The 23657-nt window shown below is 33.3% G+C and overlaps 2 protein-coding genes across 4 annotated transcripts; both read right to left on the reverse strand.

The window, feature by feature from the left end:
• Nucleotides 1-4826: 4826 nt before the first annotated feature.
• On the reverse strand, nt 4827-7068 carry LOC21407843 (1-Cys peroxiredoxin). The gene is made up of 3 exons (XM_010101399.2): nt 6910-7068; nt 6391-6539; nt 4827-5362 (listed from the first exon to the last, which is right to left on the reverse strand). The coding sequence occupies exons 1-3, from the start codon at nt 7025-7027 to the stop codon at nt 4967-4969; spliced, it is 663 nt and encodes a 220-aa protein (XP_010099701.1). The 5' UTR covers nt 7028-7068; the 3' UTR covers nt 4827-4966.
• Nucleotides 7069-10973: 3905 nt separating this feature from the next.
• On the reverse strand, nt 10974-22211 carry LOC21407844 (calmodulin-binding transcription activator 2). Of its 3 annotated transcripts, none has more exons than XM_024167724.1 (12): nt 21942-22211; nt 21258-21377; nt 20086-20201; nt 19287-19375; nt 18997-19042; nt 18532-18814; nt 15526-15824; nt 14925-15275; nt 14137-14777; nt 12721-13285; nt 11734-12040; nt 10974-11265 (listed from the first exon to the last, which is right to left on the reverse strand). In XM_024167724.1, exons 1-12 carry the CDS (start codon nt 21979-21981, stop codon nt 11258-11260), a joined length of 2865 nt encoding a protein of 954 aa, XP_024023492.1. In that variant the 5' UTR covers nt 21982-22211; the 3' UTR covers nt 10974-11257. The 3 variants fall into 3 exon arrangements, with proteins under 3 accessions (XP_024023492.1, XP_024023491.1, XP_024023493.1); XM_024167723.1 differs by having other exon boundaries at nt 14925-15278; XM_024167725.1 differs by lacking the exons at nt 21258-21377; nt 21942-22211 and having other exon boundaries at nt 14925-15278; nt 20063-20168.
• Nucleotides 22212-23657: the final 1446 nt, after the last annotated feature.

Consider the following 23657-nt stretch of genomic DNA (forward strand, 5'->3'; position numbering starts at 1 on the left):
GAATCTGTAAAGTGAACGAGACCTTAGTTATTTATTAGAATTATGTGATTTTAAAAAATGTGAGTGAAAATGAGTGTAATAAATTGTATTTTATGTTAGAATCCAAAAAACTCAAAGGTAAAGTTGGTAAAACCTTCAAGTTTTGGGGTTGAAACGCAAATCCAAATTAATGCAACTAAACAAGGACTTTGATTGATTTCTAAGTTCAAACTTATCACAACCTTCCAAACAAACTATTAGCTATAATTACCCTTCAATAAAAGTCCTTGCAAATATATATGCTATATATCCACTGAGGAGTGGGCGAGTCTCAGGTTAGCGAGAAATGAGATGCACTTTTGATATTTAAATGCCTATTTTTTTTTTTTTACTTAGACCTCGTTCATTTTACCGATTCGAGTTTTATTACAGTAAAAAGTTCTAAAAAATAGTCATATGTAATTTTTTTACTACAGTAAAAAACTCTCACATAAAATCACATCTTAATTCAAATTAATAAACTAAACAAGTCCTTAGTAACTGTACAATGTAGATAGGGTAGGGTTAGCCAATGAGGTCCACTTGTAAGCCACGGTTTATATATACACATATTTATAGGAAATTCAAGACAACTAAAACTTATGATTCTGACTTTCTTCTCTCACAATAAATTTAAATCAAAGAAATTTTTACTAATAAATTCTTCATAAAATTTAAATTTAAAATTAAAATTACTGATGAACCAAAAGGTTACAGAGAGCTGTATGAGGAAGGAGCCTAATGTGAATGTATTCCATGACATGAGGCATTAGCTGTTGCCCGTGAAATCTGAAGGCAAAAAGAGCACATATTTCGATACAAGTGCTGAGACGTTTTTCCTTGGGTTAGGCCCACTATACGTGCGATTGGTGCAGTAAAACCAACAAGGCTGGTCAACAATCCGCGTCTTCCATAATTATTGCCACTCAATAATAAGACATGTCCCTATTTTTTATTATTAAAATTTAAAATAATATACCCCCCATTCCTTTTTCTTTTTTTTTTTCTCTCTTTAATTTTATGTTTAAGAATTATGATTTATTAGAAGTACTCTTTTAAAAATTTTTACTTTTTGATTAGTTTTAGTCTAAACAGTAAAAATATATAAATTAATATTTAATTGTAGAAATAAAAAGAATGATATTTTTAAAAATTTCTCAAAATAAAAATGAAAAATCAGAGCTTGAAAAGGACCTTCTGTTAAAAAAGTCCACTGAAAAAATAAAAATAAAAAATTGGAGCCCGTTTATGCACTTATGAGAAGAGAGAGAGAGAGAGGGGTTGGGCTTGGCCGATCTTACTCAATGGTGAGATAAAGAGGAGAGAGACAGGGTTTGTCGGGAGGGGGAGAGAGGAGAGAATAGAGTTATTAAAGAGATAGAGGGCTTGTTTTTTTAAAGTTTAATTTGAGTATAATTTTTTAGTTGAATTTGAGTTATAACTTGAGTGAACTTGTAACTTGAGTTTGTGTTTAGTTGTGTACATTTGAGTTATGGTTTGAGATAATAATCTTTTTGAGTTTGTGTTTGAGTGAGTCAAAACTTGAATTTGTATTTAGATAGTATTTTAATAAAAACCCAATGTTGATGAAAAATTTTAATATGGTATATGGGTCGGGTTTTATTCATTTTTTCGTTGTCAACGCATAGAAAAAAAAATCATCTCAATCAGAATTAAAACGAAAAAGTTATAGCATTTTTAAGAATAGAAAAAATACTGTTCATTAATTTGAGTTCGAGTTTCTGAACTCGAGTTAAAGGGGAAACTTGAATTCGAGTTTTAGTCCTAAACTCGAGTTTAAACTCGAGTTTAAACTTAAAAGAACATGAACTCGAATAAAGTTATAACCCGAGTTATATTTTTTTGAGTTTTTTACTCAAAAGAACAAGCCCAGAGTTATTAGAGAGATAGAGCGAGAGAATAGGAGAGAGGGGGAGAGAGGAGAGAGGAGAGAGATAGAGTTATTAGAGAGACAGAGCGAGATAATAGGTGAGAGAAAATTTAGGTACGTCTAGAACTCGTTTTAAAATAATTTTATTTTTTGTATAAAAATGAAAATAAAAATATTTTTAATTTCAAATAGAAATTATTTTTAAAAATATGTTTGATAATTTTATCAAGAGATTATTTTCAGTATATAAAATCTATTAATGTCTCTCTCTCTGTGCTCGAGAGAGGAAAAAACGGAAATAAAAAATGAAAAACGACTTCATTTTACACTAAACCAAAAAATCATTTTTATTTTTATTTTGTATATTAATTGTGTCAAACGCTGTTTCTCTCCCGTTTTTATTTTTTTTTATCGAAAAACGTGAAAAACAAAAACAAATGGGTTGTTCTTTTGCAACAAAACTCAGAAAAAGTTTGAACTCAAGTTACAACTTTATTCAAGTTCATGTTCTTTTGTAAAATTTGAGTTTAAACTCGAGTTTGAACTCGGGTTTGAGACTAAACTCGAGTTCAAGTTTCCCCTTTAACTCGAACTCAAGTTAATGAACAATATTTTTTCTGTTCTTAAAAATGCTATAACTTTTTCGTTTTAATTCTGATTGAGATGATTTTTTTTCTATGCATTCACAACAAAAAGACGAATAAAACATCACCTATATACCCTATTAAAATTTTTCATCACCATTGAGTTTTTATTAAAATACAATATAAATACAAATTTAAGTTTTAACTCACCTAAACATAAACTCAAATAGATTTTCAATTCAAATCATAACTCAAATGTGCACATTCAAACATAAACTCAAGTTACAACTTCAACTCAAGTTATAACTCAAACTCAACTCAAGATCATCACTAAAGTCATCATAACTCAAAAATGTAAAAGAACAATCCCAAAACTAACTCCAAACATGTCCTTTGTTTTATTCTGAAACATATTTTGAGAGGCATGGGGAAAAAATAGCAAAACAAATACTGCATAAGTGCACATTAAAGTAATTATACATGCAATTTTGTAGTTGCACTTTCAATCCTGAAAATCTTATTGATTGATGGCTAACGCCGACAGTGATTAGGGATGATCGTTAATTTTTTAGTTGAAAATAAAAAATAATCTGATAGATTACGAAAAATAATCTAACAGATTCATCTTCAATAATTGGCATCGGCCACAGTGAACAACCAAACAATTTTAGTTGAAAATAAAGAAAAAAATAATCTAATAATTTATAAAAAATAATCTATAAGATTCTTTTTTCACGCTAACCATGTGAGACGATTGGTTATAGTAGATTATAAAAAATAATCTACTAAATTCCTTTCTCATAATCAGCACTATAGATTGAAGACCAACTATTTTTCATTTAGAAAAAAAATTAATTAGTAGATTATAAGAATTATTATGGTAGATTATTTTTTGTTATCTACCAAATTCCTCTTCGTTGACGGCCAACGCCGGTAACCGATGATTGTTTTCCAAATGACATTTGATAGATTACTTTTGGTATTCTTATAGATTACCTTTTTAACATAGCGGGATGATATTGGGAAATCATGTATTGTTGACCTAGTGGTTCGTTGAAGGGTCTCTTTGGCAAAACTGCGAAGATCTACTCTTTAAAGGATATTCCTAAAAGTTTACTCCCAAAAGATGTTCAGAACGACCGAGTACAACCCTAATGACCGCCTTAATTTTTTATTAAACCACGAGATCTCCCTCCAGCCAAACTTTAGTTTTTGGTTAATAATAATATTGCCAGAGAAGATAAGGGCATCGTTCAGCATTGCATGATTGCATCATGTCGAAATTCTAATTTCACCTCATATCCATTCATTTTCTCATCTTAGCATAAAATCAACATTTCACGTTCTAATTTCAACCAAAATTATTGACAAGAATTAAAGAAAACTAGCAACAGATCTAGAGTCTTCGCAGTAACCCTTCTGCAGTAATTCCTAATAGTCTTTGCAGTAACCCTTCTGCTCCCTTCTGCAGTAATTCCTAATTAAGGACCTGGCCAAACAGATGTTAGAGAGATTGTAATATATCTCTCAATTTTAATATCACAAAATTGGATTAAAACACATTCGGGAAGAGTGGGTTGACGCAAGCACGCGCTGCAGCGTGCTTGGGCGCTGCAGCCTGTGCAAAACAGACCTCTCGGGTCTGTTTTGCTAGGCCCGCGCGCTGCAGCGCACAGAAGCGTGCGCTGCAGCGCGCCCTGAGCGCTGCAGCCTGCGCAAAACAGACCTCTCGGGTCTATTTTGCTAAGCCCGCGCGCTGCAGCGCAAATTGTCGACGGAAAATGTGTTTTCGTGTGTTTTAGTGATATGAAAAAGTCTCAAACCATTGCATCTATTTGTGATATGTTTTCTCACATATCTGAACACTTATTAACAATAGAAATAACTATTGATATAAGTGTATCAACATATAAAAGATAACCATCAAATTGAAAATATATCTTTATGTGAAAGGTTGTAACACTTAAAGATGATGGATGCATCCCCTTTTATGTTTGTCTTCAAAAAAAATACAAACGATATAATTGTTCTGAAACTCAATATTTTTACTGGATATTGTGTTCAAGGGTTTGTTGTATCTTGAGAATAATTTACCATTTTAGAACTCGTTAGCAAACTTTGAAAAGTGAGGGCAAATAAAAACTTAAAGAAAAGTATTCCTATATGCCTCAAACCCTTCTTTCTGCATTATCTATTCTTTTCATCTTTCTGCATTCTCCATTCTTTTCATCCTCCCAAATCCGAATCTCTCTAACAGCAGATGGCGAACAATTTGCGAAGATTAAGACGGTCATAAAATCATCATACACACACACACATATATATATATACGTAGCACAAGAGCGTTTTCTACAAAATATGTACAAACAGGTTGTAGTACAAACTACAACATTATTATACTTGGTACATTACATCTGTATATAATATGGTACTGCATTTTCATACAAGTATGTGACACATAATTATTTCAAGCTCACTGCACGTTGGTGAAACGCAGATACTCCTTCTTGGACGGGAGGTCGACGGTTTCGAATCCACCGGGGAACATTCGCTTAGCGTCGTCGGAAGAGACGTTGGGGGAGATGACGACACGATTGCCTGGCTTCCAGTTGGCCGGGGTGGCGACCTTGTAGTTGGCAGCCTTGTGGAGGGAGTTCAGCACCCTTAGCACCTCGTCCATGTTGCGCCCCGTGCTGGCCGGGTATAGGAAGCTCAGCTTCACCCTCTTGTCTGGCGCCACAATGTGTAGGGCCCGCGACGGCAGTTGGTTTCCTGACGAGTCCTTCTCGTCAGGGTCCACCATGTTGAGCTGCTTTATGATCTCCCTGTTGGGGTCGGCCATGATTGGGTAGTTCACTTTGCAACCGCTCTGCATATATTGATATGATCAATGTGCACACAAATATGCTATTAATATTAGATGTGCTACTGGTTGTTCAAAACGATATCACTAATTAACATACTGCTTAATATTATAATTGCACAGACAGAATTGCACTTAATTCTTTGATGGTGCATAATCCAATATCACATCATCAAAATAATAACTAGATATACACAACAAAAGTACAATTTTAAGATCCCAATTTTCACTCAAAAAACAAAAAAAGATACAATTTTAAAATCTCAATTTAGCAATTCTCCATTCCACTGATTGTTTAATTACTATATGATATATAGTACTTGTTTTAATTACGACAAATAACTCGCCTTCATTTTCCAGCTCAAGAAGTACTTAATATATTCAACGGTTTAAATTAGCATTGCGTCGTATCTATATCTATATTTTTATAGTAGGCTAAGAATGGAGGAACAATCATATCTAGTTGGGATATAAATGCTTCAAAACCAAAGCAGCCCAAACCATAAACTTTATTAGTCAAAAGATATATTATGAGATTGTAGATATCTAATTATATTAATACTTCCACGGTACAGACTAGATGTTTATTATATGTATGATACTTGTTTAATTAATTACAACAAAATCAAAATCTTTTAGGGCCTCTCTATATATGCTTCTTCTGATTTTCAACCAGATATTTATTCATAATGTTTTTTTATTCTATTTCTCAAACTAGAGATGATATTTAACATTTTTTAAAAAAAAAAAAATTAATGTAGACGATACTGTTTAATTACACCTTATCCTTATGCTAACTCCTCTTTTGGCTAAGAATATCTTGTGGTACTTTGAAATCCATAAAACTACCCGAATCTCTAAAGATGATTTTTATATGCTAATTCGTCTGGTTATATAACATTGTGACACAAACTCTCTCTCTCTCTCTCTTATTCTTTTTTTTTTTTAATGGCATTCTTTTTGTTTTTATTTGTGTGCCTATTTAAAATTCAAGCACCATAAAAAAAAAAAGAGAAAGAAAGAAAGAAACTGACGGTGTATTCTTCGATATCCTTGATCCACTCCTTATGAGAATGGACATCATCGCAGGACAAGCCAACAAGCTTCACTCCTCTCTTTGCAAATTCCCCTGAATACTCCGCCATCTTACCCAGCTCCGTTGTGCATACGGGCGTGAAGTCACCTACATTTATGTACATATATATATATATATATACACACTTACTTTTTTAGTATATTATGCAATATATCTGGTGTCTATTACATAATAGCTACTCATAGCTAAAAAAGGGGGAAAAAAAGAGAGAAAGAAACAAAAATGACAAATAGCTAAACTATGGCACATAAGTACATAAGCCAAAGTTGTTTTAAGGAAGAAATTTGATCATATATATAACTACTACGAATCAGTATTGATCATGCAAAACCTTTATGACAAATTTCAGAGGAAAAAAAAAAACAGAAATATTCATGGAAAACACTGACACGTATGTGTATATATATGTACGTATGTATGACATTATATTTGAATTATAATACATATCACGAGTTACCAGGATGAGAGAAGATAATAGCCCAAGCATCGCCAATGTAGTCATGGAGAATGATCTTTCCATGGGTGCTTTCAGCTTCAATGTTGGGGATTGTGTCTCCAATAGTGAGTCCTGGCATCTTCACTTTCACTTCCAAAATCAAAATTGCTAGATATTTCTGATGATTTTTATTTTTTTTTATTTTTGATTGTTAGAATTCTCTCTCTTATAAGTTGAAGTTGATATGAAGAGAAGGGGGGGTGGTGGGTGAGAGTATTATAAAAGGGTGGGAAAGTGTGGTGCATGAAGGAAACGTGGCATGTGTTTTGGCTTCATGTCATTAGAGAGGCTATTGCTCTTCTCCCGCGTGTCTATTGCATTTAGCATGATCCATTGAATTTTTTTTTTTTTTTTTTTTTTTTTTTTTTTTTTTTGGAAAAAGAGATTAATTTTAAAAACAACACCTGAAGCTATACACTTTCAAGATGGCTCCTAATCTTTAAAAAATAACATTCTCACACCCTGCTCAATACAAAACTGGTTAAAATAGTCCTCCTGTCAAACTTCCATTTATAAAATATACGTCTTAGGTGTCATTTTTTAAAATCGGTTAATAAGGGACATTATACGTTATCTCAAGAATAACTACCTAGGTGAATTGGATTTTTAATATGTTTTTCAAAATTATAATAATTATTGAAAATTAGAGTAAATCGCGATGATAATCATGGCACGGTAATTTTATCGAACACAAGATAGAGGTAATATCAAGCACTTCAATAGAATACAAGAAACTCAATAAATTCAATTACAAGAATCAAATCGATCTAAGACAAAGACAAATTAAAATGTAAGTTAGTAAGAGTAAGAGAATGCAAACGCAATTTATAATAAATTGGTTAGATGCCTTCATCAATTGTCACCATGCAAACCACTACTTGATCACTTCTATTATATCCGGTCATTTTTTCAGTTCGATCACTTCAATACAAAGACGATGACTTCTTCTACCACTACTTGAACACTTCCACTATATTCGGTCGTCTTTTCAGCTCGATCACTCGAATACAAAGACGGTGACTTCTACCCAAGGCTTATCACAATCTTTTACAATAGTCAAACTTTAACTTAGGATGTTGGCTATCCTTTACGCACCAAATTAATTACACGGGATTAACAACCTATCGTCTTTTCAGTTCGATCACTCGAATACAAAGACATTGACTTCTACCCGAGGCTTATCACAATCTTTTACAATAGTCAAACTTTAACTTAGGATGTTGACTATCCTTTACGCACCAAATTAATTACACGGGATTAACAACTTATGAGGATGAAGATATTTGTTTTTCAAAGATCACTTAAAATACTTTCCTTTTAATGAATTTTGTTGTGTGGGAAAATGTGACGGACACGTGGACGAAGTAGACCGCAACACGTGGCCTTGACTGAATCCCCACCAGGCAAGGAACCCTCGACGCTTACGGACCCCTCCTATTCCACTACGAAGGCCCAAGGATGAAGTCTAAGTTAGGGCGACGATCCCTTATGACGTCGACTGATTGTGCCGTCGACATTAAGAGATGAAGATCTCTCAACCGCAGAAAGGGCCACCGAAGAAGGCAGTTAGGCTAAGTAGTGCTGACGACGAGAGGAACGTTCTTTGGAGGACGTGACGGGTTACGTGCAGAAGAGGAGGAGGTCTGCAGGCATTAATTGTAAGCTGTCAGACCGCTCCCACAGGGGACAGAAAAGTATTACGGAGAAGCACAGAGCCGTAATAGAAGACTAATTGGCTGAGTGAACAGTGCCAATTAGTGGGCTACGTCTAGGCCTACCGAAGGAGAGCACTTGAGTGCTTCTAGCTATGAAGGAAACCCCCTAAGCGAAGGAAGCCCAATATAAAAGGGGGAAGACCCCAGCAAGGAGGGGGTTCGAAAAACTCCAACTAAGAACAATTATTGTAAATTGTGATTTTCCCAAAAATAAAGAAATACAAGATTACAGTGGATGTAGCTCTCAAATTTATTGAGTGAACCACTATAAATTTTCTTGCGTCATTTATCTATGCGAGATTTAGTAAATACTTGCACACACATATCCATCAACTCCCGATACGTTAAACTACACACACGGCCGGTAATCCGAGAGGAAACCAAGAGGTAATCCGGTCGGTTTTTTGTTGGCGAAATTTAACCGTCAACAAATTTGATACAAGATTGATCCTAAGAAAAAGTGTGAATCACTCAATCAAAACAAGTAACAAGGTAGGCTCGAGTGATTTTGAAGTCAATGGTCAAACAATGAGAAGATTAACACAACGTAAGATTGGAAGAGTTTCTAAAAGGTTTTAGACAAGTTAGGAACTTTCTTTATGGCTCTCTTGATGTTTTAGAGCTCAAAATGGCATTATATAGAAGAAAAATAAAAAAAGAGCCGTTTAGCATGCTGTTTAACGATTAAAAAATGACCATTGAATAGTAACTGTTCGACTTGTTGACCACTCCGCAGTGTGGGTAGTGAGGCTTTGCACTAAATTACGTATCGATACTTTGAAAGAGTATTCAAACTACTAAACTACCGGCGTATGATTTTATCTTTACTTTTTAACCTATCAATTTGAATATTCTAGTGTCTACTAGGATTACAAAATACCTAATATTTTATGGACTACTCAGATACCAGATTCCATTAATTTTGAAATGGATTTAAGAATGATATAGTCTTTTGAATTCACTTTTTATTTCACTATATCAATTGTGATTTGGTTGTCTTTTCACATAATTTCATTTCCTGCATTTGAATTATGCATTGTATTTTCTATTGTATTCGAGTCACTTTGATTATTTTACTCTACTTGTTTTATTGTCGTTATACCTATTTTCTCCTTATTGGGTATTTAACTCACCCCTGTTATAAATGTTTTTCTTCTTCTAGACTTAGCAGTTTGATTTGCAACGCAATAAATTGATTCTAATGAATTGACGGTATGAGATTTGAGATAGTTCATTTTATTTTTATTTCACAGTTTTTGATTCTGAGTTATAATGTAATTTGCGTATGTAAACTGTATTAGTCAGCACAATCTTTATACTACTTTGAGAAAAATCGTAAATTTATGAATTATTTTAGTATTATTTGAAAAAAAAGACTCTAAAGCAATATATTTTTAATATTTATTTTATAAAATTTATTATTTAAATTTGGTTAATTAATCTCGTTTAATTAGGTTAATTTTTAATTTAAACCCCCAAAAATTATGGTCCTCTTTTTGGGTCGTGCCACATTTTGGCCATTTACTTACTGTGAGATGTAAAAGTTTGCCCAGTGAGAAAATCTATTATTTAGCTGATGAAAGCATTTATGAAATTAAAAAAAAAACAAATAAAAAATACACACACTGAGTCGACTTTTACAAATTTTCTTCTTATAGAAAATTGGATATTTTTTTGACATTTTCAATATTTAATGAACCTTTCGTGAAAAACTCCATAAATATCTTGATGTTTTTGTCCATGGTTGGAAGCTCTTCAAAGAGAAGCAAGACCTACGCGACTCTTCTTAGACAAGCTTCCATAAGAATACATATGACAAAAAAATTTCTTATTTTTATCATAAAAGAAATTTTTTTAAAAAAAATAGAAAATTTAACTTTAAAAGTACATGAGTTTGAATCTTTACTCCTTACTCTTAATAAATACTATTTTGTTAATGTAATTATTTAACTAAAAAGATTATGAATCAAAAATAAAAAAAAAATTTTTAATCCGTGCACTTTTAAGGACTAGTTGTCAAGATTATCTAAGAATTTTTCAAAAAAAAAAAAGGTTACCCAAACAATTATCCAAAAGTTAGGGCCCTTGTTAGGACATATGAGTAAACACAAAAAGAATTCCTGATGCTCAAAACATCTCTCATGCAACGATTAAGGATCACCATAAAAACAAACCAAATTCGGCAGCTTTCACATGCGCACATATCATTTAAATTTCCATTTCTTAACCATCTTCCAGTAATTGTTTTCCTCGTATAGAAAATAGAGAACTACTTGTCACTATAAGGATGTCAATTAAAATCATTTCTCATATAAGAACTGTTCTACTCTTGTAATCCCATACCAGAAAAAATTTGATTACAGTTTTGAGATCAAGAAATATGAAAAATACAAAGAAAGAAACATTTACAAATTTTCCCCTTCCCCTATCTAATTTCTGCAATTGAAAAATCCTCCAAAGGAAAATATGTCAAACCATCAGTCAGAAGGTAAGAATATTACCAGGCCTTATCATTTGAAAGAGTCCTCAACTCTTTTCACATATAACTTACAACTTTTGTACTATCCACACCCTGTGACGCTTCATTCGCCTTGTCACTCATCTGTGTATATGAAAAAAAAAGGAAATAAAAATAAAATGTAAATATGATTCAATTAGCTTGAACAAATGGCAGAGGAGAAACTTAACAAAATATTTTCTAAATGTCAAATTACAAGATCTACGGAAATCAACCCTGGAACCAAAAGAAACCATGAGTAGAACAAATTCATAACCAAACAACTTTTTGAGTTATGGTGAGAAAACCGATCAATAATTGTTGCTAGGAAAATCACATTCTGTGTATTGTGGCTGAAAATTTGGTAACGCTTTTGAAGGGACCAACAACTTGTGGTGACTGGTGAGGAAGCCAATTAACAGTAGTAGGGTTATTGCCATAAAAGTCCACAATAAACAATTCTGTGTTGCAAAAATAGTCTATTTGTGCAGCAGCAAGAACCTGGAATAAGGAACTCCATAGGGAGTTTGTGACAACTATATTTAAGGAAATAATATGAGAATGCAAAATTACCTGACTTATCAAATTTAGAAACTAGTCTCATATACTGTTCGCATGCTTCAGGATGATGAATCATTGACTTGACTCGTGCAAGAGCTTTATCAACTGCAGCACGTTTCTGCTTCCTCCCAATACGCAAAAATTCATATTCATCACTTCGTTTTGTATCTTTTGATGCATCTTCAATCACTTTCTCCACCCGAAATCCCCGCAAACCAGCTCCTTTTCTTCTCCAACGAAGTATTACCTTTTCCAAAATACTGACAGACCAAACAAGCTTTTTATACTGCTTTCGAACTTGATGTCCTCTAACATGAGCCTGAACATAGAAACCACAGTTACGGAGAACATTAAGCGTGACCTAAACTTCCAATTATTACGCATCTAATTCCCGTTTGTTTTAAAAAATAAATATGGCACAGTATCACACCCTATAAGCCAGCCCTGACAAAAAGATAAATAAAGAAAACAGGCAAAGAGTGAAGAGAGGCATCAAATTCAATTTCTTTCCTATTCCAAGTGAGTGCTGGGAAATTTCTTTCCTTCAATTCATACTGGAATTCACCTTATTCCACTATGAATGAAGAATAGGCTTTGATCTTGTTTCCTTGTTGAATATCCTTTTAAGTTTCTGAGTTAATGAAAAGGATTGATGACAGAACAGTTTGGTCCATCAAGTCTTCCATTATTTTTACCAGCAATATTGCCGATAGATATAAGTCCATCTTTCATTTCCAAGTCTTTCAATTACCCGTACCAATCAATTGCCCCTTCTAAAGTAAAAGCGTTCGCTTGGTTATTTCTTTAGTTAAGATCCATAATTGGGACAATTTGACTTGATGTTCTCTCCTATTGTACATATTGTCACACGAGAAAATAGAAGAAACCAAACGAGAATAACAGTAAGTAGCAACCGAAAAGGTTCTAAATTGTATTCTAAGCAGACAATATATACTGACACCAAAGGAGCAGAAGAAAGAACAGTAAAACTGAAAGTACCTGAATTTTAACAATACGACTGCGAATATCCAAGAACTCCTTCCTTCCTTTCCAGCCACGATACTTTTTTTGAATCCTTTTAGCAGCAGAATGCAGATAATCCTCAAAGTGACTAAACTTTTGCCCTCTGTTCAAAGAACCCAAAGCAACTAGGTCAAGTGAATTATCAGGACTATCGTTATGGCTCTTGGTTAATTGTCTATGACGGAATGAAAGATTCCTGAAGGCATCTTGAATTAGTGCAGCTGCAAGCGATGATTTCCTGACAGCAGCTAGGGACCCTTTCAGGGAATTGTCATCAAAACCCAAGTCTGATGTGACAACTTTTGCATCAATCTCTTTGGAAATTTTAGCGTCAATTATTGCAGTTATTTCATTTTCATTAATGTTTAACGAAGAAAGCTGACTTGTCAGATATGCTTCTGCCAAATATCCAGCAATTCCCTTGTGCCCTCTATTTGAAGCTAGATCAGCAGCTGTTTGCCCTCCTGGAAATGCTGGAGTCGGGTCATCAACAGCGCCTGGAGCAGCACCCAATCTGACTAGCGCTGTGACGGTTTCCTCTCTGCAGAAGGGTAAGAAACAGTTAAAGTTACAGATATCCAACTCGCATAAAGGAAAAATTACCTCATGATGATTCCAATCAACCTAAAGAAAAGATTAAGATCAGGTCAACTACATATCAAAGGGCTAAAGGATAAGGAGTATCTATTAAATAGGATTAGCGGTTTTTTTTTTTTTTTTGGTTTTTTCTTCAAAAGAAAGGTACTCTTGTTAACTATAGAAAAAATAGTTTACACTCGGTAAGCTTATGTTGATGATATTGTTGTTGTCAATCAAAAGGATTTTTTTCTTATAAAAGAATGTATAAGAAACTGATTATTAGAGAGAGAGAGAGAGAGAGAGAACAAGAAAACAGATGGATGGTCCACCGTAAAACCCTTCACATCGCAAATCCAACAAGAAACCCAAAATTTAGTTCAATCTCAATTAGGCATGAGAATCCACCTTTATCCTTTCCGCTCATTTATCCAAAAAATCAAAGGAACAAGAAAAAGGAAAAGGGACAGAAACATAGGTATTTATTCATAGATTCTCCTTTAGGCTCGAGATAACAATTATTTCATAGTTGACTTAAACCATCGTTTTTTATTTTTATTTCCTAGAAAAAAAAAAAAATCCTAGAACTAGGATCTCCCAAATACACATACCAAATTAATCTAACAAAATGACAATAAAGAAAAGTATTGAGATTATGAATCATCAAAAGGCAACAACCAGATTGAGAATGTCATTTAAATAAGTCAGGAAGTTGTTGCCAAGTAGCCTACAGCTGATGCACTATAGCCAAAGAAAAACAAATCTCCATAGAATGAAGCTTTGTGATCGGCATGATCATGCAAGCAGCAAACTCACCTCCCAAAACAGGAAGCCCAATGAAGCCCTGTTCTTCCACGTACATCTCTGAAATTGGGACTTATGCCAGCAGCAACTATGGGGCCCATAGACCATTGATAACCAAGAGCAGCTGCCAAATGGATAACTCCTTGGCCTTCATCATCCAAGGCAAGCGGTCCTTTACCTTCTTCGTGAATTTTGCAAATAAGCCACTGACAAAGTCTATCCTTTAGCAAAGTTTGAATCAAGGCATCGCCAGGTGTCAAGTGACTGGTGTTGATTCTCATTGAACATATAGTACCTTCAAGCTTACATTTATCACATTCAACGATTGAGCAATTTAATGATTTGCTTTCTGATCCTGAATTTAACAATTTTCCTAGTCGTATCTGTAAGTGCAATTCATCTTCTGGTGTGCTGTTAATAGCAATCCTCAGAGGTTTCTCTTGATACTCAAATTCTCTTACCTCACTGCAGGCTAACCTATTTCTGCAGGTCACATAGAATGGAACACGTCCAGGAGCATGCAAAGGAGCTTGACATCGAATGACACTATCAGTCACAACTTCAGCGGGAACCTCAATTTCACCAAACATGCATCCCCACTTTGTCTCAGCAGAATGCTTCTTGCTATCCAAAAATCTACCTGCTATTAAAACCTGAAAGTAGAATAAGATAATAAAGACACATGATTTAAATCTCAAAATTCTAGTGCATGATGCATCAATAACTCGCTGAAATAAAAGGAAGTTGATATTATGTTACAGCTAGACTCGAAGTGCAGCTATCCAATACATACAAATTACCTTTGTTTCAACACCTGAATAAGCCCAATCTGGCGAGAAGTCGCAGATACTAAATAGTTGTTCCTGTGAAAGAGATGGGCCAAGTGAATCAATATCCAACTGAATACGACATGACAAACTTGATACTTCTTTATCGTCATTCTCAGCATCAAGTGCATTCCAATAATTTCCAGAGTCAGAAGCCATCAAGGAGTCATCACAATCCACACCAATTTCTTTATCCATCCATCTTCCGAAACTGTCTAGTTTTTTCAGCTCTGCTGATCCATCATTAGGTAAGGAAATATCTTCATCTTCAGATTTCTTCCCAACTTGGTCGGTTAAATTCTCTACCATCTGAGGATCACAATACTGCTGAGAAGGAGATAAACCGAATTAAAAGTATGCTCCTGTTGCAACTGAAAGTAAAAGATATATTGCTTGGGAAGCTTCTACCACATGAAACACAAATCCAAAACCAACTGAAAAGACACGAGTAACCATTCATATAGTCAATCTGTCTCAAAAAAAAAAAAAAAAAAAAAAAAAAAAATAAAGTAAGTCTTTGCTGAAGTTAAAAGGTGTCAGGATTAAAGAAGCACCGCTGACTAGAAAAACAGACCTGGATATTTCTCTTTGAAGCTATTGTTGCCACTTGAACGTCTATTTCACTTATCAATCTATCAGCACAGGTGACAATATCATGCACTCTAACATCAGCATCCAACTTAGCATCACTTAGCTTATGAGTTATAACGTCCGCAGTACTAGGTTGTTCAATATAACATTTCTGGTCATGTGTGCTGTCATCACTTCTGGTTGAGCTGAGATTTCCAGCCCAGACAGATGATCCAGCAGCCTGATAAGATTTAGGTTCAGGATCCCAAATGCCAGGGGGGTTCCTGGACAACTCAGCAAACCCTGAAAAAGCATAGATAGACACCTAATCACAAACTTTCTATTTCGCTCAACTCATTGTGCAGAACAGAAACAATAGCTCAACTATTATGCGGCTTGAATGACAAGACTCTAAAGCTCGATAATTGTGACTTGCAAAACAACAGAGTCTAATTAAAGGAACCAGACCAAGCTTGATCAAAGAAGAAGAAAGGCTGTATGGAATAGAGAAGTTGTGTTAGAAAAAGTAAAAGAAATGGAGGTTACCAAGAATGACGCAAAAAATTCAGGCCAACCATGCAACACATGAAATGAAATGAATCTATAGCAAAATAGCTCGTGATATGAACTCCAGAAAGAGCAGAATAAAACAAATGTTTCAAGAAAATTTCATCCAAGTTAAAGAACAGAGAATTTGTAACTGATGCCAGAAGTTGTTGTAAATAAATACCTAGTACATGCAATAATGCATTTGTAATATCCGATATTAAAATTCTATTTATTAGCTTAGTTGAGGGTGAATAAGATGAAAAGTAGAATTTTGTAAAGGTTACGTTGATATTGATCAATAATGCTTATAATCTATTTAGTGCATAATTAAAGTGTTGTCTGTAGGCATGAGGCATGAAAGAGGTTGGATTTATTTGCTTGAGAATTGATATGACAGGAATGATATTATATAAGCATGAGGTGGCTTGGTATAAATTAACTAAAAAAATATATATGATTCCACGTTTGGAGCTTAACACGTAAGCACATGAACTATGCCACCTTACTTAGAGATCTTAATGCCACGTTTATTTTAAGTGAGAAATCTAATTCTCTTTAGTTTGTAGTACATATATTGAAGCCTATTCAGAGGGTGGTCTTCAAAGGGTGGTCTTCAACCAATTTTACGTGAGTAAAAGCATAAAGAAAGGAAAAAAAAAAAAAAAAAAAAAAAAAAAAAGGGGGAAAAAAAAAAAAAAAAAAAAAAAAAAAAAAAAAAAAAAAAAGAAGAGGAGAGATATAGAGAGAATAGCTTTCCCTCTTAAGCAGCTTGATTGTAAGTAGACTTTCCACTGCATCACTTGAACAATAGTATATTTCAATTTATATACGTTATTATTGACATGTTTTTATGAGATTTTGAAAGTATTTCTGAGTATGATGTGAATCTTGTGCTTATTATGAACCGATTGAAATATGATGAAGGGCCAAATCATGGAGGAATACGAGATTCTATGACAAGGGTCATATGAAAGAGATTTTAATAACACAAGATTAATATTATTATTATACAAGAGGGCCCTAAATGTTAAAGAAAAGTATTTAAAAGTGAAAATTATTTATGGTTTACTTACTGAGCTTGCACTCATATAGTTCTTGTGATGCAGGTAAGTGTTAAAATTGAAATTCCAATTGACAAAGCAAGAATGGTTCATGGTCTCATGACGAGTTAGGAGATCTTAAAAAATGAAATTTGTAATATTAACAATTCTCTTGAACTGGCGTTGTTTTTAGCTGCTAGCTCGGGAAAGGCGTTACAATTTAGTATCAGAGCAATACGTATAGTGGGTGTGTTATGGGATTAAATGCTCAATCAGCGTATGATTTTTGTTTTTGAGGACAAATTATGGTTTTGAATTATTTAAAGACAGTTATTCAATTGGAGATATTAGAATTGTCAGATTTCGAGGGCGAAATTTTTTTATGAAAGGGAGAATTGTAATATCCGATATTAAAATTCTATTTATTAGCTTAGTTTATGGTGAATACGATGAAAAGTAGAATTTTGTAGAGCTTACGTTGATATTGATCAATAATGCTTAGAATCTATTTAGTGCATAATTAAAGTGTTGTCTGTAGGCATGAGGCATGCAAGAGGTTGGTTTTATTTGCTTGAGAATTGATATGATAGGAATGATATTATATAAGCATGAGGTGGCTTGGTATAAATTGAGTACAAAAAAAATATGAGTCCACGTTTGGAGCTTAACATGTAAGCACATGAACTATGCCACCTTACTTAGAGATCTTAATGCCACGTTTCTTTAGGTGAGAAGTCTAATTCTCTTTAGTTTGTAGTACATATATTGAAGCTTATTCAGAGGGTGGTCTTCAGCCAATTTTACGTGAGTCAAGAAGAGGAGAGATATAGAGAGAATAGCTTTTCTTCTTAAGCAGCTTGACTGTAAGTAGACTTTCTACTGCATCACTTGAACAATAGTATATTTTCAATTTATATACGTTATTATTGACATGTTTTTATGAGATTTTGAAAATATTTCTGAGTATAATGTGAATCTTGTGCTTATTATGAGCCGATTGAAATATGATGAAGGGCCAAATCCTGGAGGAATAAGAGATTCCATGACAAGGGCCATATGAAAGAGGTTCTATAACACAAGATTAATATTATACAAGAGGGCCCTTAATGTTAAAAAAAAGTATTTGAAAGTGGAAATTATTTATGGTTTACTTACTGAGTTTGCGCTCATATAATTCTTGTGATGCAGGTAAGTGCTAAAATAGAAATTCCAATTGACTGAGCAAGAATAGTTCATAGTCTCATGACAAGTTAGAAGATCTTAAGAAATGAAATTTGTAATATTAAGAATTATGTTCGATGATTGTATTTGTGATAGATATTATTTCTCTATTAAGCAATATTATTTATTTTAGTTAACGTTTCTCTCGAACTGGCGTTGTTTTTAGCTGCTAGCTCGAGAAGGGCGTTACAGCATTTTACCTGCAACTCCGTGTGAAAGCAGAGAAGCATCATGTGATGTGGAACCAAATGCAGGGTGAATGAAAGAAGAAGGTCCGGGATTATTATTCGAATCCACATCCTCAAACTCTGGTGACAATGTTTGCACTTGCCAGTCAACTCTGTTTGGATTTGTTGTGAAAGATGTTTGAAGTGTATGGACATGCAAGTTCGCTTGTGCAGAGCAAGGTGCGGAACTACTTTGAGGGCTTTCAACCTGTAATCTAGGACTTGCCAGCAAACGAGAGATACCGGACTTCAACCCCTGAAATGCATAGGAGGACAATATGCGACAAAAATAAATAAACAGAGGGGGAAAAAATAACATAAAGGCTGAGTTTGGGCCTTCAAGTAGAGCCAATGAGTCCAGTCTAACAAAAGATTTAGAGGATGTCAAAGAATATAGATGTAGACTAGATTGTTTTCCCTTGTTCAATGATGTAATACCTCTTTTACTTCTCTGTAATGCACAAGAACAATGTGCTCCAGCTGCCTGAAACACAATCAATCAGCATGATGTGAACCCAAACAAAATATTAACAAAAATGATGCAGACAGAACTTACTAAAAAAGTAAATTTTCCGAGAGTTATGGAATGATGTCACAAATAATGAAATGCAACATCAAATAACTCATTTCATTCAATGTTACAGTAAAGAAGCCTTATGTAAAATGTCTTTCAAAACCTTAACAACAAAAGTTGCAAGACTATTCTCTCTTCCATTAACAGCACTCACCCGTCAAGCATCCAATAACTCCGCCGCTGGAAGTTCTCATTCTCCTCTCCATGGGCATAGTAACAGTGAAGAACATCTACACTACCAGCCTAAAGAGGGAGAGTAGAAAACTGACTTATTAAGTGCACAAGCAGAATTGAGATACAATCTCACTAGGCCATGGAGAGAAATTTGCGAGAGCATAAAAGAGAAAGGGCTAGGACTTAGAAGGTATTACATTCAACAAAATTGGCAAAAAACTGCTAGTCTTAAGCACCATAATACATTTTATGAATGTATTAAAAGATGCCATATAAGTAGAAAGTAGGTAATCATATTCAATAACCATGTAAAGATATAAAAAGAGGAGGAATGGAATACGAAATACAACTTTTCTCAACTTATTTGGAGTTTTGATGTAAAAGTAAGAACAAGGAAGAAAAGCGTCAAAATTCCATTACATTTAGAACTGTTTGAAAAATTATTTGAGGTGCGCAATTCGAGATGTGCCTCAAACTGAAGCGGCCATGTATAACATGAAGGCACATACCTCTTTAGGGAAATATACACCTCACGCCCCTAGCAAGCAAGGGGCTATTATTGAGGCATGAGCCTCAATGAGAGAGACACTTTGGTCTGGTTTAAGTGTTTTTGGCCTTTTTTTTAAGGTAATTTATGGATTCGTTTTCCAATTGGTTTGGGGCTACACTTTGGATTAAAAAGAAGGAAAAATCAACTTAAAACCTAAAATCTGAACATTTCAGGGACATCTGAGACAAAAAAAAAAGTGAACTTACTAATAACAAATTGAACAGCACACCTTCAACTTTTCATGAGCTTCTTTCACAGTTTTTCCATCTTTCTTTTTCCTCCATCGATGACCATCTTTACGAAAATACCTGAGTGCTTTTCGGTCAAACAGGAAGAGAGAGCCAGCTGTAACATGAACAACACATAAAAGTTAGCGTGTAATCAATGTCAACGATCCTTATTTGCAATGCAATAGTAATGAGTGGTTATCTGACACATTACCAACTTCACCAGTAAACATATATGGTTTTAGATGTGGAATACAATCAATATCACGAATTGCATATGAAGAATGCACACGCGATATACAATCAATATCACGAATTGCATATGAAGAATGCACACGTGATTGTACCCTAATATAGTCTCTAAATATTACCTAGATTCCCTCAAACATAGAACTACACTAATCACTATCCAAATTAAATAAAAAAAAAGTAAAAATTAAAAACTAATGTAGTGCAGTAGCGGTCTTTTGGTGCTGGCTTAGTTTACTGGTCTAGTCCAAAACTTGTTGTAGCTATCTTATTAGGCATCTATCGTATTTCTTTCCCTCTTCAGACCATTTTGACTGCTATAATTGAATTTGCTGCTATGAACTTGTTGGTTTATGCTAGTAATTGCATTCAAGGTGTTGAAACCTTGAATTCTGTGTCTAAGCAATTGAGTTTCACCCTTTCATTAGATCTACTCCATCATTATTGCAATCATTACATATTAAAAGCCACTAAATAAACTAAACCAGCTCCAAAAGACCACTACTCCACTACATCAAAACTCACATCTCAATAAAGCCCTTGTTGAAACTGTGGATAGACCGATTAAAAAAAAAATCCAATTTTGACTGTCAAATTTGTCCAGCTGCACTTCAATTGGATCAAAACCATCTTTTTTTGTTTGTATTTAGATTTTCCCTGTGTTTTTGTTATTGTTTGCTTATTTTTTTCGTAATTTTAGTACTTCTCTTTCAATGTTCAGAGAATATCTTATCCTCTTTTTCCTTGCAATTGGTATTTTAATTTTTATCAAGGAAAGGTGTTTAAGAAAGTTAATTAATTTTCCAAGAAAGAATTCCACATTTCAGTTTAAAAACATATTTGAATACTCTTAACATTCCTATTCTGTTTAAGCATGTAAAACAAGAATATATACATCATCAAAATAATATATAGCAATACCAACCTGGAGGCGTAACGGGCGGATCAGGTGTTAGTTGAAACTTCTGATAGTTGCGAAGTATTTCGCATATTTCAGTTGGTCGGAGCCAACGATTTTGAGCTTCTTGCAGTATCTGGACAAGATCTGCCAAATTGAAAGAAAGTTAATATCATTTGATCAAATATTTTCTTTCTTTTTTTTTTTTTTGGTTGAGAATTCATCAAAATCTATTTAAAAGCAACAATTTATATATTAAAAAACAAAAAAAACCCAACAAAAATTAACATTCACAAAATGGACATAAGCACCATTGAACTGAAAAGGTACATGTAGGGCCGAATGGCAAACATGATGAAAACATCATTACTTGCCGGTGGGTCCCGAACATCGAGTCGATATAGTTTTGTATTTGATTAACGATTGTAATTCGTTCATAATCAAACTCAATTGAAATGCAAACTCAAAAAACATTGATATTACATGAAGCACAATAACAAAAAAAATAATAATAATAATAATGGAAAATGCATGCAACCATGCAGAAATGACGAAAAAGGTAACAAAATAATATATCTATCTTTTAACGCCATTGTTGAAACGAATAGTTATATACATATGCATATACATATATAAATAGATACAAAAATAAATGCATATATTTGAAGCAGAAAATAAATAAAAGAGGAGAAGGGAGAAAACGGAGCCGACCGAATTGCTGATTGGAAAGGAATCGATTAACCTCAGCCATGGGCGAGCAGCGAACTCAAAGATTTCATGAGGGGTGACGATTGACGAAGCCAATACGAATTTCCGAGAAAAAAAAAATGGATCAAAAGAATTAAACAAGAAGTTCGGTCGCAGAACAGAGGAAAAGAAAGACTGGAACCAAAAGCCCTAATAATAAACTGCAACTGCGACTCAAGTTTTAGAGAGAGAGGGGAGGGGATATGGAGTTTAGAAACGGACCGCTTCTTCTTTGATGAGTTTTAAAGTTCATTATTATGTAGAAAGAGATGAGCGTGTCAAGTAAAAACCACTAAAAACACGCTTTTTTTTTTTCCCTTTATTTAATTTAGGCCACGGTAAGGTTTTTATTTTTTAAAACTAAAGAAGTAAAAATATTTTTTTCTTTTTATTTTTTAATTTTTTAAATAAAAAACATGTGTGGTAACGACAATTTATTTCCTATTTTTAAAAATAACAAACAAAAAATGTGTTATTACATTTTTTTTTTTAAACAAGAATAAAAATGTCACTTAAACTTAATGTCACGACTCAAATAATGAGATGGGATTATCGTCAAGATCAGACCAATGTGTCAGGCTAGATGTTGGGATAGAACCGACGTGTCAGGCTTTGTGTATAAATGATACCGATGTGTTAGGTCCGATGTTAGGATCTAATCAACGGACCGATCTTGTGATAAATAAATAAATAAATAAATAAAAACCCACATCATCTTTCTTGGATTTCTTATAGTTGTCTCCCTAAAATGAAGAAAAACCTTAAAATAAAATAAAATAAATAAGGATTAATTATAAAAATTTCTTATGAATTATACTTTTTATAACATTTTATCCCCAAATCTTTAAAGTGTAATACTTGTTCTTTATGAATAATGAAATTTAACAAAAAGCCCCACCTGTTAAGTTTTTTAAACTAACATTAATATTTAATTTGTTATTTTGAGGGTATTTTAATAATTTGATGATTTAGAATTTAATTTGAATTAAATATAGTTTATACATTTAAAAAAACTTCATAATTTTTTTTATTCTATCGAAAACAGATTTATAAAATTTTTAACTTACATTCAATTAATAATGAACATATAATAATTAAAAGTTTAAATTTAAATTAGTTTTAAATTTAAACTAAATTTTAAACTATAAAACTATTAAAATATCTTAAAATAATAAATTAAATATTAATTTCTGTTAATAAATTTAAAAGATGAATTTTGTTGTTAACATTTTATTTTTTAAAAAAATGAATAGTATATTTTAAAAATTAGAGGACAAAGATAGTTAAAAGGGAGTTTTGTAATTAATCCTTATTTATTTTATTTTATTTTAAGGGTTTTCTTCGTTTTTGGGAGACAACCATCAGAAATCCAAGAGAGGTGAGGTGGGGCTTTTTTGTTTGTCTGACCCTCCGGAATCATCGGGTTTTTTTTTTTTTTTTTTTTCTCTCTCTCTTTCTTGATGCTTTGGTTATTTTCCACAGGTTCGCTCCTCTGATAGATTTCATATCATCGGTTTTAGGAATTTTGTTTGTTTTTCATATGGATTGCTGTTTAATTTGGTTTCAGATAGTATTTACATGTTTATTGTTGAATTTGTTTAGATTTATTCAAACTTGATATCAAAATCCAAGATTTTTATTTCCTCTTCTATTAAATTTTCCATTCTTCTTTCGCTTCTC

The sequence above is a fragment of the Morus notabilis genome, unplaced genomic scaffold (genome assembly GCF_000414095.1).
Source record: "Morus notabilis unplaced genomic scaffold, ASM41409v2 Scaffold172, whole genome shotgun sequence".
Classification (NCBI taxonomy): domain Eukaryota; kingdom Viridiplantae; phylum Streptophyta; class Magnoliopsida; order Rosales; family Moraceae; genus Morus; species Morus notabilis.

Bases quoted from the DNA above. Each gene is read 5' to 3' on its own strand.
- LOC21407844 (XM_024167723.1), bottom strand. From the start codon at position 21,981: ATGGCTGAGGTTAATCGATTCCTTTCCAATCAGCAATTCG. The intron at 19,376-20,085 runs GTGTGCTGTTCA...CTCCCTCTTTAG, and splicing joins AAGCTCATGAAAAGTTGAAG to GCTGGTAGTGTAGATGTTCT. The intron at 14,778-14,924 runs GTAATTTGTATG...TTCTACTTTCAG, and splicing joins ATTCAGGTGTTGAAACAAAG to GTTTTAATAGCAGGTAGATT.
- LOC21407843 (XM_010101399.2), bottom strand. From the start codon at position 7,027: ATGCCAGGACTCACTATTGGAGACACAATCCCCAACATTGAAGCTGAA. The intron at 6,540-6,909 runs GTAACTCGTGAT...ACATAAATGTAG, and splicing joins TATTATCTTCTCTCATCCTG to GTGACTTCACGCCCGTATGC. The intron at 5,363-6,390 runs GTCAGTTTCTTT...CAATATATGCAG, and splicing joins AGGATATCGAAGAATACACC to AGCGGTTGCAAAGTGAACTA.